The sequence below is a fragment of the Sebastes fasciatus genome, chromosome 12, assembly GCF_043250625.1.
Source record: "Sebastes fasciatus isolate fSebFas1 chromosome 12, fSebFas1.pri, whole genome shotgun sequence".
NCBI classification, from domain to species: domain Eukaryota; kingdom Metazoa; phylum Chordata; class Actinopteri; order Perciformes; family Sebastidae; genus Sebastes; species Sebastes fasciatus.
The window spans coordinates 19,195,597-19,213,461 of record NC_133806.1 but is presented as its reverse complement, the minus strand read 5'-3'; the positions used below and the strand labels follow the sequence as shown (position 1 = coordinate 19,213,461).

Sequence of the window (17,865 nt, the reverse complement as noted above, 5' to 3'; positions counted from 1 at the left end):
TTGTAAGTTTGGTTTAACAAGCAAGATGTAGAGGGTCAATTATACACTCAATTTGAGTCAAGTACCATCAGTAAAGTCACCAAGGTGGACAGAAAATGGTCTAATGAACTCTCTCACTAATCTATCTAACTAGCCACAAAACTCAACAACACACACCTCAGGGGTCAAGAGGTCAGGAACACTGGTTCTGGGAGTAAAAAATACAGCACCACTGATTGTTGAATGAGTTTCAGGTGTGGGTGATCAGCTCTCTTCCAACAAGAGGACAGAGGAATCAATCAGTGGACATCAACATTACCTCTGGGCTCTCATCTGACACAAAATACAAGACACACCATATCTGACGACAACAGGACCGGACACACACTGAGACAACTTCATTATTTATTATGTAAAAATCAAATAGCATCTTATATACAGTCATAGAAAAACCAAATCAAATGTTTTTTGCAATATTACAATGACGTATTCTCAGGATTAACATTGGAATTTATCTGCAACAGGAAATCTGCCCATTGCACACCTGTGACATAAACCTGCTGCAAATGACTTACTTGGAGAATTATTACTGTATGCATTCCTGAAAACACAAAAGAAAAGTTAGAATAAAGTTAAAAAATACTATGCGGTATGTCTTGGTAAAAAAAAGAAAAAGCCCTATGAGGATGTTCCTGCTTTGTTCGAATGGCTCAGTAACTCTATGGACAAAACCTGGCCGGGAGTCTTGCCGCTCATTTTTCATTGTTGTAACGACATCATCAGATATTAAGTACGGCTGGTAACAACGCTCAAGTAAATGTAGAACAGTGCACAGACGAGATGATGAGTAGCTGAATGTTACTGTTCATTATCAGTACAGAGATGAAGGAGAAGCAATGTATTTTAACTTTCTATCAATCTATCCCCCTTTAGGATTATTTATTAACTTGGTTAAATCAAGTCCTTGGCCTAAATTCATTTTCCATTGGCACCTTAATACATAAAACCATGCAATCAATAAACATGCTCTATGGATACAAACATCCATACAGTCACACAAAGAGCTGGACTGCAAATGATCCCCATGACATTAATGTGAACTTTATAACTTACGTAATAAATAGACATTGTGAAAATGCATTCGATGCATAGGTTTGTGCAGAGAAGTCGTCCACTAAAGTATTCAGCAGTTGTCAGTACTTTAACAGCTCCACTGTGTTATTTCATTCTTGTGTGTTGTGGTACTGTAGGCAGCAGAGGCTAAAGCCACATTCACATGATGACAGCTCCTTTTTTGGTCCCACGGAAAAGTCTCTAGAGCAATAACTCATATAACATGTTAGCGATGTAAAAACAATACATTTTCAAAACTGCAGGATTTATATTAAAATTTCAGGGAAGAAAAACCAAAAAAATCAGTATTGATCATAAATTCTAAACTTCAACAGTCAGTGCAATAACTAACTTTTTATATAATACACTAAATGTTAGCCCAGTATGTAATTCCATCACATACTTAAGGCAAATATATATATTTTGGGCATTGGAACATTGCTTTTGTCAAAATAGTGCTTTGTTAGTTCACTCGGTTTCATGAAGACAACAGGACAATCTTGATTAAAAAATTTCAGTTCAAGGGGAATCACAAATGGTGTTCTTCCAGGGAAGTTACTAGAGCCTTGTGGTTATGTACCTGTACATAAAAAGCCACAATACAGCCACAAAATGTGCACCAGAAACAAATGAATCATTATGGTTGGAGTCTGCATAATAGGGCTCAACACCCCTACACTTGTCTTTTAAACAAGACCCAGAAACTACATTTTGTCAAACCATAATGTCTCAACTGTTAACGCGTTCTCCTAAATACAGACATTAATACCTTCTTCAAACCTCGACTGTCGTAGAGATTAACAACCACTGGAAACACCTCACACTGACACGGGACATGCTCACACTACTCTGTACTGTACACAAGATACACTCGATGCATCTGGCGCCCTCCTGCAGCAGTCAGCTGCTATACTCTGCCCCCTGCGGTCAGGTCCTGTCCTTCCTTGAACTCGGATCCTTCTCTCTGTTCAGGTTTCACACCACTTCGTCAGACTCCAGGTTGTATTCTTCGTACATGGCGTCTAGGATGGCCAGCTGATTCTCCATGGCGGGCAGGTACACTCCCAGGTCCCTGTGCATGCCGCTGGTGAAGCCGGCCTTCAGCTCTTCGCCCTGTGTGGACACTAAGGCAGCGGCGAAACTTGGATAAGACGGGGCAGCTCTCAGCGCCAACTGGGGAAAACAGAAGCACGCGATAGTCACACTCCAAGAACAGGTGAACCTCAGAGGGTGAAAAGCAATTGGTTTTAAGTAAGAAATACCTACAGCAAAAACGCCTCGAACAACCCATCCGTGGTACTGCCGAAGGGTCTTTCCATAGGCATTATCTGGGTGAGAGAACAGACAGAACGTGACGGATCTGGAACATGCATTTGAACTCGTTTGTAGATTTGTCCCTTGTAGGAATCGGACTCACTTAGCGCTCCCTGGATGTCTTGTTCTCCCGCATTAACCTCTGACAGGAACTCCTTGAGGAACTTCAGGCCTCGTCTGAGCCACAGCAGAGCCTCGGTGGCCGAGTTGCGCACCCGGGCGACACCTGTCTGGACTTCATGCAGCACGATGGACTGTAGTGTGGGGAAGCCGTCCGGGTCCGACATCAGCTTCTGGTGAATTTTCTACAGGGTTAAAAGAAAAGGTGATGTAGAGACATAAGCTGGAAATAGATTCTACTCTGCCATCATTCTTAAACTAAAGAATACATTTAAACAGTTCAGTAAGATCTAATGTACAACAAGAATACAAGGATTGATAAGGCATATGGCTGATTTTTTAAAGCTAAACAAGAAGGCAGTATTGTATACAGCAAATCTTCTTGTTGGCATATTACAGAAGATGTAAAGTACTAATGTTGATTCCTTCTGTTTGTCACACTATGTTTAGCACAAGATTTAGAGCCACTTTTGAAGAACTGTGTCCTCATTTCTTTTGTTGGAACAGTAAAAATCTGCTTTAAGACAACCCATCAATGACATGCACACATACCTTGATGTTTCCAACAAAATCCATTTTAACTGGTGCAAACACTGTGGACCCCAGCTTGTCTGAGAAGAGAAAATCGATCATCATTTCTTTGTTCCATATGAACATAAGATTATTAGTTTTGTGTCATATTATCAAGATTTTCCAATGTTGTGGCTGTTAAAGGAGCAGTGTGTAGGATTTGGCGGCATCTACCGGTGAGGTTGCAGATGACAACCAACTGAAACTTCTCCCGTGTGCTAAGCATGTAAGAGAACTACCGGGGCCGGCGAGAAAATGTTAATAGCCCTATCTAGAGACAGTGTTTGGTTTGTCCGTTCTGGGCTGCTGTAGAAACATGGCACCTGCTGCTCTGTATGTAGATATAAACGGCTAATTCACAATTCTTATTTTCAGGTGATTATACACTAAAGAAAACATACTTATTCATATTATATTCCATTTCTGCCAATAGATCCCCCTAAATGTTACACACTGTTCCTTTAATGCATGATGCAGCTGCTTTGATCTTATTTAAAGCAATGATTAAAAAAAAAAAAAGGGCAGAAAACCCTTTAAGTTCAGAAGAAAATTTCCCCTTTTGACTGCAGATTTGATGGGAAAATAATGAAGGCTTGTGACACACTACAGGCGCTAAGATCCTCAGCAATTCTGAAGACATGCTGCATGACATACAGGATATCAAACACAGATACCACTGGTATCTGGGTCGGTGTCAAGATTTAATGGGAGAGATGTCACCAATTTGGGCTGAAAATGTTTGAGCACGGCTAGAGGTGAGCAAAAGTTCACGTCACTTCAGATATAAATTTCGTCGTTAATAAGAGATTTACAAAGAGGATCACTATAAAAAGGCATCTTGTTGGAATGCTGGTTAATATGAAACAGGCTAATATTACCCTGTCCATCACACATGTGTGCAAATTACACCCTGTAGTTTAAGTTTATCTGCATATCTCTCATACCACCAAGAAATTCTTGATGACCAAAAACCCTAATCCGACCACCCTCCTAATTATTGGGCCAAGTCTGACAAAGCTCTCAAGCAATTCCCTCCAACCACCTTCATCTGTAGATGTGTAGTGCACACAGACAAGGACACATGCAGCCTCATTAACATGTATGAGCTAACAATAAACTTAAAAAGGTACAGTGTGTAGTATTTGGCGACATCTAGCGGCGTGGTTGCAGATTGGGACCAACTGAGTACCCCTCCGCTCGCTCCTCCCTTTCCAAGACTGCGGTAACGTGAGCCGCTAAGTGCAAAATCATGGTAACATCATTCGCCTCGCTCAGAGGTCATCCTTACTATAATGACATTATTTTAGGAGCAACGGAAGTCAGACGGCGGCTGGTTGTACCACGGTTTTGCACTCTGCAGAGTTACTGCAGTTTCAAAAGCGTGTCAGAGAACTACGGTGGCCTTCGGGTAAGATGTTAACGCGAAAGGCTCCCCCTAGAGCCGGTGTTTGGTTTATCGGAGCTACTGCACTGTTTGGGGCTACTGTAGAAACATGGCGGAGCAACATTGTGGACTCCGTGAAGAGGACCTGCTCCCTATGTAGATATGAAGGAAACAATAATGAATGAAAACACGATTCTTAGTTTTAGGTGACCATACGCTAATGAAAACATCGCTATGAAGATTATATTCCATTTCTGTTAATAGATCCCCAAAATGTTACACACTGTTCCTTTAATGAGGTTTAACGTTTTAGACTACAAAGAATAAATAAAACCACTGAAAGACATACAGGTGCAGAAGGAAATAATGAGGGCATGAAAGAAAAGGATGATGATGATGAACCCAGGACAGAAAGCTGCCACCTCATTAGTTACAGACAACATTAATGACAGCGCATGCACAAATGACAAGAAGTTTTTCTTATAAAAGTTATAAAGGGTGAAATGACCACATGAGAAAAAGAGGAAAAGAGTGGCAGATTAAGAGGAGGAGAGACTTAAAGTGACCGGCCTACCTAATACAGGTACTATTGCATAGCATGAGTCCAAAAACTCTTGTGTAGGGATACCATTGTCGTCGTCCAGTCTTATATCACTAAATCTAAAAAAGTAGAACAGATTCAAACAGGAGAATATATTAGAGGTAAGTATGCCATTTCAGTTTTTATTTGATCAACTCAAACAGAAAAAAGAAAAAGGGTACAAACGTCAAAACCAAGCCAGAGAAATGTTCCACACAGTGACATGCAATCTCTATGCCTGACGATACCTGAGACTATTCTGCTACTTTGTCTACAACTTAACAGAGACGTTGTTGTTGTTTTTTGCTAATGTTAATGCTCTTTAACTGTCTCATCAAATTTAAAAAAGACCAACTCCAAAATGCACATACTGTAGTCCCCATCTTGCAGTTGAATACTGGTTAAGTTTGACAATTCTCCATTACGTCATAACTGAATATTACATAATTGATTATAAACAGGCTAGTCCATTGTTCAGTAACACTTTTCATGGTCTTTTAAAAAAAGAAATTAAAATACGTTTGAAATACAGAGTGAAACAAAAAAGCTTTACAAACCCAAATATCAGATGAGGGCCTCTCTGTGTCATGTGATCAAGAGAGAACACACTAATATAAAACACTTATAATGACATCTTGAAATGGATTCAGTTTAAAATTTTCCAAACTCTGTTATTATTATATATCTAATCTGTGCAACACGGTAACACAATTTATATATTTCCACAAACTAAGTAACTGTGCAGAAGTGCAGTGCCTCAAAGACAAAAATACTACATATATATATAGCTTAGATTGGTTAACCCTAATACTGTCATAGTGAAATATCACAGACCATCATACAGTAACGAATGTGTCCTAAAGGATGTGACCTTCCTGAGTGGCATTTTCATACCTGTTACTCATTGTGCTGAAGAAAGTTTCCACCTGCTCTGTGTCGTCTGACTCGGTTGAATCTCGGGAGGTTTCGCCTTCGTGTTGAGCCTCTTCTTGGTCCGGAACGGCTTCCTGTTGGTGCTGAGGCTGGACGGCGTTCGCTTCCTTGTTGTTGTTGTCATGCTCTTCTTGACTTTGGTCCACGTTGTGCATCTGCTCTTGTGTTGTCTCCTCTTGATCATCAGCTTCATTTTCCTCCTCCTCCTCCTCCCCCTCTGCTGGCTGGTCGTAGTGTTCAATCTCAGAGGTATTCTGGGTAGTGTGTAAAGTAGGATCGTCTCCCTCCTCGTGGACTGAGCTGTTGCCGTTGGCGGCATCAATATCTGCGTGACACCGTAGACAAAACAGAAGACAAGTACAATGTCTGTTACCAGACAAAAGGGAATACAGAATATGGTTTCAGCAAAGATGCTCTAGAACAAAGATGATGCATTACAAGCGCCGCCAATCTCCTAATTGGGCGTGGTCATGGCGTGTTCGCCTCTCCCCCCACCCTCCCTCCTTGTTTGTGAACGTTGTGGGGATGGATGAAAGCAGATTGGGCTATATATGCATAATGTATTGTATATGTATATTTTATTTTGCTAACATTAGATATCTACAGTTTATTAGCCATATTTAGCATTACAGAAATTAGTTAGCTAGGGCGTTCGCGAACGTTAGTTGCCAGATCTTGCAAGAATGTGTTGCTGAGACAGAGAAAGGTCTCGAACAAGATCATTTTCTCCTGATTTGTCTGTCTGAAAAATGTCATTTTAGTGTCAGGATGTTCCGATGATATGTGACTATGTGAAAAGTGGGTCCAATATTTACTTTGGTGACTATGGGGCGAAAGATTCAGTCATAATCTGTGTTCACATTCACTTCTTCCATTGGAGTTAATATAGACTCAGGACATGCCGTGGTGAAACCCACGTGACACAGACACAGGAAACTGACTCCCACTGCACCGTCTCCTTTCTGAACTGCCTCTGGTTTCAGTCAAGTTGTCTATCACATCAAGTCTGAAACCCAGTTCTCATCAGACTGGGTGTAGTGAATTGTGAAAGCAGCCCTTCGATGACTTGGACAACCATCATTTAGACTTGTATAACAAGTACTGCTGCACTGACCTCAATGGGTTGAAGGTTCACCCAACTAGTAAGGTGTGACTGGTTTCAATTGTGACCACACCCGACTGTAATTTAGCATTGCGCTTCATGAAATGCTTTTCATTACCTTCTCTTTGTTTTGGTTTGCCCCCTACAGAAAAGACTAACAGCTCCATAACAATCCAACAAAATGTTCTTGAAATCTTTCATATCTCCTAAAAGTTTCCTAAATTTAGTTTTTTAAAATATTGGACTATCAAACAATTGTGTTAAAATAATCTGTCTACATTTTCTTAAAATTTTGTAACAGTGTTAACTGGCACTATTGCATCACATCAAGTCTGAACCAAAGTATGTAATATATTCTAATGTAATATGATGTAAACTATGTAACAGAAGAAAGGTCTCTTTTATGTAATGTATTATTTTTAAAAGTTCCTATAAAGTGCCACATTACATTAAAATAGTCATATCTAATAAAGGAAATCATTATAGGACACCTCTGCAGTACTCCACATCAGCAATTTCCTTTTTATATTTACTTTAAATAATGTATCTTTGTATTTACGGTGAGATAGTATATATATATATATATTATAGATAATCCAAAACAATAAATTGGATGACTTATTTTCCATCACCGGCAGTAGCTTCCCCTGTATGTAGGCTTTGTCACTGCTAAGGGAAATTCAATAATGTAACTGGGGCATCCATCACTGTCAGCTCACTATAAGGCAATGATCTATCCACATCCGTTCTCATGATATACACACAACCACCAGGCCCCCTTTTCATGTGTGTGGTCTTTCCTTTAAGGAATGCAGTGATGGTTTTTAGTTGAGGGAACCCTGCAGCATGTGAAGTGAGTGTTTGGGATACCTGAATTATCTGATGGGGAATGATGCTGTTCTTGTCCAACAGGCTCATCTGGTCCTTCTGCTCCAGAGTCAAGGCTCTGGTTGTCATGTGCAATTGCTTCTCCTGAGGTTTCAGCCGAATCTCTCCATCTGGAATGAATTTGAGTGTTAATTCTAAATCGTGGAATGCACTTCATTTGGGCAAATATAATTGACAATTGTAACAAAATATTATTGTGTCACTCACTTTGCTGAGTGCTACTTTGAACATCTATGTGACGGTTACTGAGTGAGGGAGAAAGTCTAGGCAATATAAATAAATAATGACAGAAAAAGCAACCTACTTTTCTCCAAGGTTCTGATTTAAATGATTGACAGGTTTAATCTGTTGGAGAAACAAGACATTAGAGGATTATATATATATCATTTTAAACAAACCATACGATTTATACTACTGTAGATATCATTGGTGACAAAAAACGTACCTTCTGAGGTTTGATGGCTGCTACTGGAGGAGACCCTGGAGGACTCTGTGTTGACATATCCGTACTGAAAGTACGGTTTGCTATCTGCATGCATTCCTCTAGAGTCTTAAGGAAAGTGGTGCATGTAGACTTCACCATGTTTCCAGTGTCTATTCCTGTCTGAAAATGGCACACAAACATACACATTAGTACACAAATCTGATCAAATACAAAGTCAAGTTTTAAAGAAAATGCACTTGTGATAACATTCGCTGCCAGTCTAGTCTCTGTCTTGCTAGATGCAAATGCGCTACCCTATACTGCAGTTTCACACCAACCGCAGCTTCTCCTATTTCATCGGCTCATCCAAACTTTAAACTTACCTCCGCTGTGTCTTCTAGCTCATCATTCTCCTTGATCTTGTTTACTTGTTGTAGAAGAAGGTCACAGTACAGTCTGAGTTCAGACATCTTAGTTTTCAGTGCCTCTGTGTTCTCATGAAGCTCTGGAATAATAACAGCAAATGAGCCAACGTTTGGGAAGACATTTACAACATGTTACAATAGAGTAGGTCCTTTTGGGTAACCTTTAAGGGTTGGGTGACCAGATCCCAACAAACTAAATGTGGGACAAAGAGTATGTTTGTGCGGGACAATGTTACCAATGCTGAGAGGTAGCTTATTCATTTTGACATAATGTCCATCTAACTTAAATAATAAACATTTCTATTCTGCCCCTTAACTTGTTACATCTCTATGCTTTGCCCGAATGCATACATAGGTCGGCACTTCTCTTTTTTAGCCGCGCGTTTCTTGTGAGACTCACATGAACATGTGTCACATGTGTTGCTTCATGTTGCTTTACCCTGTGTGAAATTGAAAAATAACTGAGATTCGCCTTCCACAGGCTTATAAATACTTATAAGTAGTTTCACAGTCTTTGTTGTAGCTGCTCTTCCTTTTCATTGTGGCAGTTTCCATCATATTCCACCTAAATCTGCATATAGCTTGTGACTTTGCGGTGACTCGCAATTTTCCCCTTTGGGCATAACGTAGCAAAGACGGTGAAAAGTTAACCTGCAATTGACCCATAATGTATGTGCGCAGTTTGACAGCAAACACAGCCCTATGATGACAGCCTTCCCTGCTTTCTTCACAGCCTTTGGATAAAAGTCAGATTTTTTTTTTTAAAAAGCGTCTGTCCTGCGGTGGTTTGACTTTTGAAAACTGGAGCCAATGAAAATGTGGGACATCGTCTCAATGTGTGGGACAAGGGATAAAAATGCTGTGCAGTCCCTCTCAAAGTGGCACACCTGGTCACCCTACAGCAGGGTAAACACAGGTGTAATTAAAAACATTAATTATGGCCCTTTACTATTTAGGACAGGGACCATAATTAGGTTTGATCAAATACACCTGTGTTTACCCTGCTATGACATGACTGCTGTGTAAACGCAATCCATGCAACATCACATTAAGATGTCATGGCATCCAAAATACCTTTTTCTCTCTTTGTCCGGTTGTCTGTAAGGCAAGCTTTGGCTGTTCCCAGTGCCACCAGCCATTTCTGCCTCTCTGCTGCATTGATGGCTCTGAGGTAAAAGTACTGCTCTCCTGGTATGGTCAGGTCAACTCGCGTGGAGTCAGAGGAATGAACTAGTGAATAAAACACAGAGGGAGTCATGCTTGTCAGTTATACTCCCACACACACACTTGCACAATGAAACACAGCAGACAGGGAACAAAGTGAGCCATAATACAGACCTTGGATTTCACAAACGGAAATTTTAATGCTGCCTTTGCAACCCTTCCAGGCATCTTCTTGCGAGTCATAGTAGGATAAAGTTCCTCCATCAAGAACAAACCAACGAGGTTGCCAACCTAGAAAGAAAAATATATATTTAGATAATTACAACGTTGCTGTTTAGCGAGCACTTATTCGGTACGAGAGCGTTATTTAACCTTTAACTGCTAGCTTGACAGAGATATCTATCGACAGTGCTGTAAACTATATGCTCAGGCAAATATGCTGCTTCGTAAGTTCAGTATGTGTTCTGTAAATGTAAAATGATCATTATTTTTAGAGCTTTCTGCACGCCTTTGTACACAGCTCATCTCTGGTTTAGCTACAAGAAAAGTAGTATGCCGAAGGCTCAGAGTGGCTTACAATGACAATGAAAAAGGGCGTTCAGGAATGCTGCTCCCTCTTGATGGAATCAGCTACAAAATGACCTGAATCTTGGAGAGCTGGTCTCACTGGACATCTTTAAAGTGCTTCTACAAGATTTGGAAACAGGCACATCTGGCTGTAGATGTTTTGAATGTTTTTTTGATACCTTATGATTTTGAAATTTGCTCTTTGTCTTCATTTTCAATGGTTATGTTTGTTTTATGTCTGCAACTGTGTAACTGTGGTGCTGCCTATCTTGGCCAGGACACTCTTGGAAAAGAGATTTTTTAATCTCAATGAGTTTTTACTCCTGGTTAAATAAAGGTTAAATAAAAAATGATGCAATGAGGTTGTTGCTTCATGGTTCCCAGATGTCATAGTGCCAGTCAACTGTTTGAGTTCTCTGGTATTCCTACATATGAGGCACTTTTAAGACATTTGATGTATCATTTTATTTGTAATTTGGATGAGTCAGAGAAACAGCATCATAGAGGCTTTAACCAGCAAGAGCTGCACACAGTACTCATCCAGGCTCAGAAAACACTGGAGAGATAGCCTACATATGAACTGAATGAATGATGAACTGCTGTGGTCTTATCTTGTATGTTTTTTGTTTCTTTTTATTTTATTGCTATGGACCTCCTGTGTGTCTGAATAAAGTTTGAATTGAATAGCTTCACTAACTTTCGCTGTTGCTATCGTTGTGTTAGTAGCAGCTAATCAGATTATAATGACAGATGGTGGGAACTAACCTACAATTAGATAGCTGGTACCTGTTAAGACTACATAAATAACTTTTACGTCGTTAAAAAGATAACTTAGAAACGTTAAAAGAGAAGCTAGTGACATTAAAGTGGTGCAAAAACGCCGACAGTTGAAGCTAGATAACGTTGGTTTAGCTCAGGGTTCAGCAACCTTTACTGTCAAGAGACATTAAGAAAAATATAATAATAGAAATCTGTCTGGAGCTGCAAAACATTTGATCATTGTGATGAAGGTAACACAGTGTAAAGTCTAAGTATATAGTATATAAGTCTAATGCAGTGAGGGCCAAAGAGAAAATGTACTATTAGGGCCATAATGAGGGATTAAACATCTGAGATTTACAGAATAAAATCATGATGTTAAGAGAATAAAGTCATAATATTATGAGAATAAAGTCATAATTAAATAGAAAAAAATCATAATATTACGAGAATAAAGTCATAACTTTACGTGAAAATAAGTCGTAATATTACGAGAATAAAGTCATAAATTAAAGAGAATAAAGTCATAAATTAAAGAGAAAAAAGAAAAATAACACGTCAAATTACTACCACTTTATTCTCATAATATTATGACTTTATTCTCTAAATCTCAGATTTATTTTTTGTCCTCAATGTGGCCTTAATTCTCCGTCGTACCGTCCTACCATAGACCTACAACAATGATAAATAAAAATTGAAATATAGACAAACAAAACAGTTATTGATTTCCATGTTGATAAAGCCACAGTGATCCACTGGAGAGGAGCTCCAGAGCCTCATGAGGCTCTGGAGCTGCAGGTTGCCTAGAGACCCCTGAGATAGCCGTTACCCGTTGACGTAGGTTTAACCGTTGCCCGTTAACGTTATATCCAGCTCAACAGACAGTGCGCTCTGACGTTGTCATGCTAGCTAGCTTGCCTTAACAACGAGCTCTATTTAACCGAAAACACTGCAGCGACTGCGGGATTATAATACTCACCACTGATGTAATTGGTCCATTTATGCAGCATTCCTTCCATTTTTGTTTATTATTATGAGTTTACTTGTTTTATCATAACAAGATATGATGGCCAGCTGATTGAAGCGACTCCATCAAGGCCTAGAGAGTGATTTAGTGGAGGAACGTCCTCCTCGGCTTTACATGTTACAGCTACGTGGATAAAAGAGCGTTAACTGTGTTGTGAATCTGAGACTCTACAGACTGATCCTCCTAGTGATGGGTGGATCACGAACGAGCCGGTTCTTTGAGCCGGCTCTTTTAAGTGAACGATAAGAGCCATTAAAAGACCCAACCGACTTTACTGTCTTTTGGAGGCCGTACCAGGCTCGGGGTTTATGGTTAGAAGATAGTGACATCATATGAAACTAGAAAACCTAAGGACTCCATTATACCAATCATGTCATGTTAGTTGTCAGGAAGGAGGCTAACCTTCTAAAGTTGGGCTAAATTTTGGTGGGGAAAAACTGGCATGGCCATTTGTCATGTGTCCCTTGACCTCTGACCTCAAGATATGTGACTGAAAATGGGTTCTATGGGTACCCACGAGTCTCCCCTTTACAGACATGACCACTTTATAATAATCCCATGCAGTTTTGGGGAAAACATGCAGTTTTTTGAATGCAGTATATATGGGAAGTTGGGATCCTAGTACCATTTTGCATCTTAACAATACAATACAATAGGTGTTTAATTTTGGCCCGTGGCCCTCCATTGAGTTCAAGTTTTGTCCCTCCAAGGGAAAAGTTTGGGCACCCTTGGTATACAGGTACAGAGCAGGAGAGAGAGGATTGCGGTGCGCAAATAGCAGACAAGATGAGTGACAGTCGGAAACGAAGCAGCATGTAAAATTATGGTATTCAGGAAATTATACGGTTTAGTATAATTATATTGAATAATTTAAGTGATATGTGTGCACACATAATCATAGGTCAAAACAGCGCTGAATTTGGCTGAATTATAAAAGACAGAAGTGGTAAAACGAAGAGCCGTTTGGGAGCCGAAAGAGCCGGCTCTTCTTTGGTGATCTGAGCTAAATAATCTGGCTCACTAAAAAGAGCCGGAATTCCCATCACTAGTTCCTCCCATTTACATCAGAGGGGTCTAAATACTGTGGGTGTGGATTGAGGTGATTGACAACAAAGAAGAGCCAATAGAATACGAGATCATAGATTATGGGCGGGGTTTAGGAGTGAATTGTCCAATCAGAGAGGGAGGAGGTGCAGACAGCTGAACAAGAGGTTGCACTCATGCAGGAGTTGGCTGCCACGTAGTTGGCATTCCTGCCATGTATTTATTTTAAGTACTGCATTTTTTTTTAGGGAAAGGTTTAGTTCTTTTTTTGTAAATTTTTTCGAGTAAGTTATAGCAATCAACAATGATTATTTTTTCTATTTGTTCGATATTGCCCTCACTGTTTGTGTTGTTTGTCACTGGGGCGAAACTGCCTGAGCCAGAAGTTAAAATTGAAGTTTTACATAAACCCTTCATGTGTTTACGAAAGTCAAAGTATGGAGACATGCTTCTTGTTCATCACGAGGGATACTTGGAGAGTAATGGCACCCTGTTTTATTCCAGGTAATTTGATGCTTTATGCCTATAGCTGCATGCATTGCTTTGCAATTTTCTTACACTCATAATGCAGGAAAAGTCACTGCTTGTTATAGCTGTAAACATCAATGCATGTATCTAATGGATTACCTCATTTCATTTTATTTTAAAGAAAAATTGTAACTTGCATACTTTTCTAATATATAGTATGTCATTGCACACTTTGCTTTTGTGATAAGCTAGGTGTAGTAGTCTGGTATATTTATAGTGTATTTTAATGTATTTTTTATATTGTGTATACTATAGATATTATCTCAAGTGTTGATGTGTTTTTTTATTGTATATTTACTGTTCCTGTGCATTGTCTGGATAACCTGCTGCTGTAACAAAAGAATTTCCCAATTTGGGATCAATAAAGTCTATCTATCTATCTATCTATCTATCTATCTATCTATCTATCTATACAATGCTGCAGCCCACTACTTGTGAGTATCTGCGCAAATTCAGACCTCAACAGTAACAACTGGACTGTCATTATTAGGTGGCAGCTATATGACCCTACATATTTGTGATATCAATTGTACTGGACATTTCCTTCTCAAAGAAAACTGTGATGGATCTTTGTGACTCTTGGCAGCCGCAAAGAGGGGGATCACAATCCAGTCTGGTTCACTCTTGGATTGCGAGAGGTGCTCAAGGGTTGGGATAAGGGTCTGCAGAACATGTGCACAGGAGAGCGCAGGAAGCTGACCGTCCCTCCATCTCTGGCATATGGCAAGGAAGGAAAAGGTAACTCTTGACTCCCCTTTTCTTCATAACATATCTGTGCTTCTTTTCAGAGGCAAAGCACAAAATTCTGGGCTCCCTCCCCACATCCACTTACATGAGGGCCATGTATACTCTGTCCCCTTTTCTCCACAATCCTAAGTCCCTGCTTTTACATGAACCTTTTTTTTTGTTTACAGGCAAGATCGCTCCGGGCAGTACCCTCATTTTTGACATTGAGCTCATAGAGATCCGAAATGGTCCCAGGTCGCACGATTCTTTCAAGGAGATGGATCTCAATGATGACTGGAAGCTCTGTAGAGAGGAGGTGTGAAATTCTTTCAAAGTGCTTTTCTTTTTTTGCAGAGTGTAATGTTTGTTTTGTTGCTATGTCATTATTATTCTGTGTGCACTACAGGTGAGAGAGTACCTGAAGAAAGAATTTGAGAAGCACGGATACTCCCATAATGACACAGATCATGAGTCGATGGTAGAGGACATCTTCAAAAATGAGGATGAAGACAAAGATGGTTTTATATCTGTGAGGGAATTCACCTACCAACACGATGAACTCTAAAGGACTGATGTCATTTACTTTTATCAACTAGTGTTTGTTTCATGAATCTCCTCCAAAGCAGTGACATGAATTTGCTATTTTTTTTACACTGCAGTTGAACAGTATTGTTACTTTTGGTTGAACATTTTATGGAAAATGAGATCCATAATTCATTTATATCTCCATTCCGCACTGATGATGTCACCACAGATGAATTTACGCAACAGTATTGGACATCTTCATTGATTTTATGAAATAAATGTTTTTGAATGAAACAGCTTCATGTTAATTTCTTTTTATTAGCTTTACAATACATTTGCTGAAAACTGAACCTGTGTACTACTGTGTGACGGCCCCCTCTGTGTGTTTGGATCCTCTGCTGTATTTGCTTTCTCTCTCCAGGGCTGTAGACATAATGAGTGTAATCAGCAGCATGGGACACAACTAGGCCCGGTGTGCTCCATGCTACAAAGCCAGAGCATGCAGCACACTCATGCGGCACATTTTCACACATCCACTTCCTACACTACTGACACAACAGATTCCTCCCATACACACACACATTTGACTAACTCTTTGGTTATAAATCACATTATTTGTTCAGTATACCCATGTTTCCCCCATTTTTGTCACAGTTCTAGAGCCGGGCTGTGACAAATGGGGGGCTCGTCCGGGATGGTTTTCTCAAGAAGGTCCTGAGAAAATGTGGAAAAATGCACTACTCCCAAGTTACCTGAAACACTACAAAGGCCAAAAAGAAGAATTGGACGAGCAGCCATTCGTCACAGCCCGGCTCTAGAACTGTGACAAAAAATGGGCAGGTATACTGAACAAATAAAGAGATTTATTAACCAAAAAGTAAGTCAAAAGAGTGTATGGAAGGAATCTGTCGAGTCAGTAGTCTAGGGAGTGGATGTGTGAAAATATGCTGCATGGATGTTGTGCTGTAAAAACAAGGAGAAGGAAACAAAAACCAAGGCACAGAGGTATGACGTCAGGAGATCTGCCAGCCACAGACTGCTGTATGCTCTGGCTTTTTAGCATGGAGCACACCGGGCCCCGGTGTGTCCCATGCTGCCGATTACACTCATCAGGTCTGCAGCCCTGGAGAGAGAAAGCAGAGGATCCAAACACAGAAGGGTATCATCACAAGTGTATGCAGTCAGCCTTGGTGATGAGATACTGGATGATGGTAGTTTTTCTCTGTGTATGTCTTCATTAATCACTAGAGGGCACTCTTGTCCAAGACTTTTGTATCATACTTAACAAATCTTGATCAAAACAAAACAGCATCAGTGCACTGTCAGGGGTCCCTTCTCTTTCAGTTTCTAGATTTCATACCGTTTCTGGCACATCAAAATGAGAATACAGTCATATACCATATAATCATGGAAAAGTATGCAGTATGCTTTCAATAAATAAAGATTTCAGTCACGTGCAGTGATGCATACACCAAATTATGCCTTAAAGGAATACCATTACATTTATTTTCATATTTGTTTCAGTTCATGTATAATTGTAGTTTATATACAACAGATTATATTTGAGACTTAAGCAATCATCAAATTCCCTCAGTGGAATCCAAAATGTACATTTTCCAGCAAATAACTTAACAGAAATTCTGCCTAAAACAGTATCCAGATGCAAAATGGTCTTGTTGAACGCTGAGTATTTTAGGACAATCCATAAACAGGATGGGGAAAACCCAGGCATACTCATATCTCTGTCAAATTAATGTCATGTGATGTGTCCACACTGCCAACTTCCGATTTGCTTTCCATTCAGTAATGATGAGTGACTCTTGGTGGGATCATTGCTGAAAATAAAATGTCCTGTGATTACAGTGAAAGATCTACAGTAGCCTATCTATAATACAGACGACCACAGGCGATATACTGTAGGTCACATACACTATAACAGGCAGAGCAGAGGTAGCCTACTATGGCTCAATGATCTATCAGTGGTTAGGATGAGATCAGCTATACAGCATCAACAGGAAGCACAATGTTTCAAAGATTAAAGAAGCCAGTGAGATATGTGATGGTTGTCAGCGCTGTTCTCAGTCTATTATTTTCCTCAAACCATACAAAATAAAGCTTTGTATGATTCTGGTTGAGTGAATCTTGACAGTGACTATAAGCCTCCCAAGTTTAATTGACCTAAAAATAAAATATTGTCTGATGATGCAGTTGAGATGCAGAAAAGGATACAATCTCGTTCCCCCATAACACCAAAGGCTACCAACAAGCATATCAGCATCACATGCCTACTGTATTCAAGTATTGAGTATAAGACATATAATATCACAGTTGCTCCATTACATAGGTGCATAGAGACAGTTTCAACATTTATTTTAGTCTCCAACTTAAACTAGAACTAATCATATTGCAATTCTTTAAATAAATGACAGAGAAAGGAGGTGCTATTATGGTTTTGCAATCTTTTCCTGCTGAACTTAAATTCTGATGAAGGCTGACATGCACCAGTTGTTAAAGTGACCAAAGTGGCGAAGGCTGGAGACTCTGGACGTGTGAGTATTAGACATGAGGAAATCCAAATCAGATAAAAAAAAAAAACAGGTTGTGAACTACATACCTGTGATTCACTCACTGTGCTCCAGGCTACAAGCAATCATCACTAGAGCAGGGCTGGGCCTTTCTTCTCAAGAAACAGC

The 17,865-nt window shown here is 39.8% G+C and overlaps 2 protein-coding genes across 2 annotated transcripts; one reads left to right on the top strand and one right to left on the bottom strand.

Moving 5' to 3' along the window:
* Positions 1-371: 371 nt before the first annotated feature.
* Positions 372-12,502, bottom strand: plekha8 (pleckstrin homology domain containing, family A (phosphoinositide binding specific) member 8). Its single transcript, XM_074653892.1, has 13 exons — positions 12,302-12,502; positions 10,171-10,287; positions 9,907-10,062; positions 8,791-8,912; positions 8,429-8,587; positions 8,288-8,328; positions 7,966-8,093; positions 5,955-6,318; positions 5,055-5,140; positions 3,079-3,137; positions 2,510-2,711; positions 2,359-2,420; positions 372-2,265 (listed from the first exon to the last, which is right to left on the bottom strand). The coding sequence occupies exons 1-13, from the start codon at positions 12,339-12,341 to the stop codon at positions 2,068-2,070; spliced, it is 1,734 nt and encodes a 577-aa protein (XP_074509993.1). The 5' UTR covers positions 12,342-12,502; the 3' UTR covers positions 372-2,067.
* Positions 12,503-13,539: 1,037 nt separating this feature from the next.
* Positions 13,540-15,466, top strand: fkbp14 (FKBP prolyl isomerase 14). The gene is made up of 4 exons (XM_074653893.1): positions 13,540-13,897; positions 14,508-14,659; positions 14,836-14,963; positions 15,054-15,466. The coding sequence occupies exons 1-4, from the start codon at positions 13,698-13,700 to the stop codon at positions 15,210-15,212; spliced, it is 639 nt and encodes a 212-aa protein (XP_074509994.1). The 5' UTR covers positions 13,540-13,697; the 3' UTR covers positions 15,213-15,466.
* Positions 15,467-17,865: the final 2,399 nt, after the last annotated feature.

Coding starts and splice junctions, on each gene's coding strand:
- fkbp14 (XM_074653893.1), top strand. CDS start 13,698: ATGATTATTTTTTCTATTTGTTCGATATTGCCCTCACTGTTTGTGTTG. Junction 13,898..14,507: donor GGCACCCTGTTTTATTCCAG/GTAATTTGATGC, acceptor GACTCTTGGCAG/CCGCAAAGAGGGGGATCACA. Junction 14,964..15,053: donor GGAAGCTCTGTAGAGAGGAG/GTGTGAAATTCT, acceptor TGTGCACTACAG/GTGAGAGAGTACCTGAAGAA.
- plekha8 (XM_074653892.1), bottom strand. CDS start 12,341: ATGGAAGGAATGCTGCATAAATGGACCAATTACATCAGTG. Junction 8,588..8,790: donor AGCTAGAAGACACAGCGGAG/GTAAGTTTAAAG, acceptor TGCCATTTTCAG/ACAGGAATAGACACTGGAAA. Junction 8,329..8,428: donor CAGCCATCAAACCTCAGAAG/GTACGTTTTTTG, acceptor TTTCTCCAACAG/ATTAAACCTGTCAATCATTT.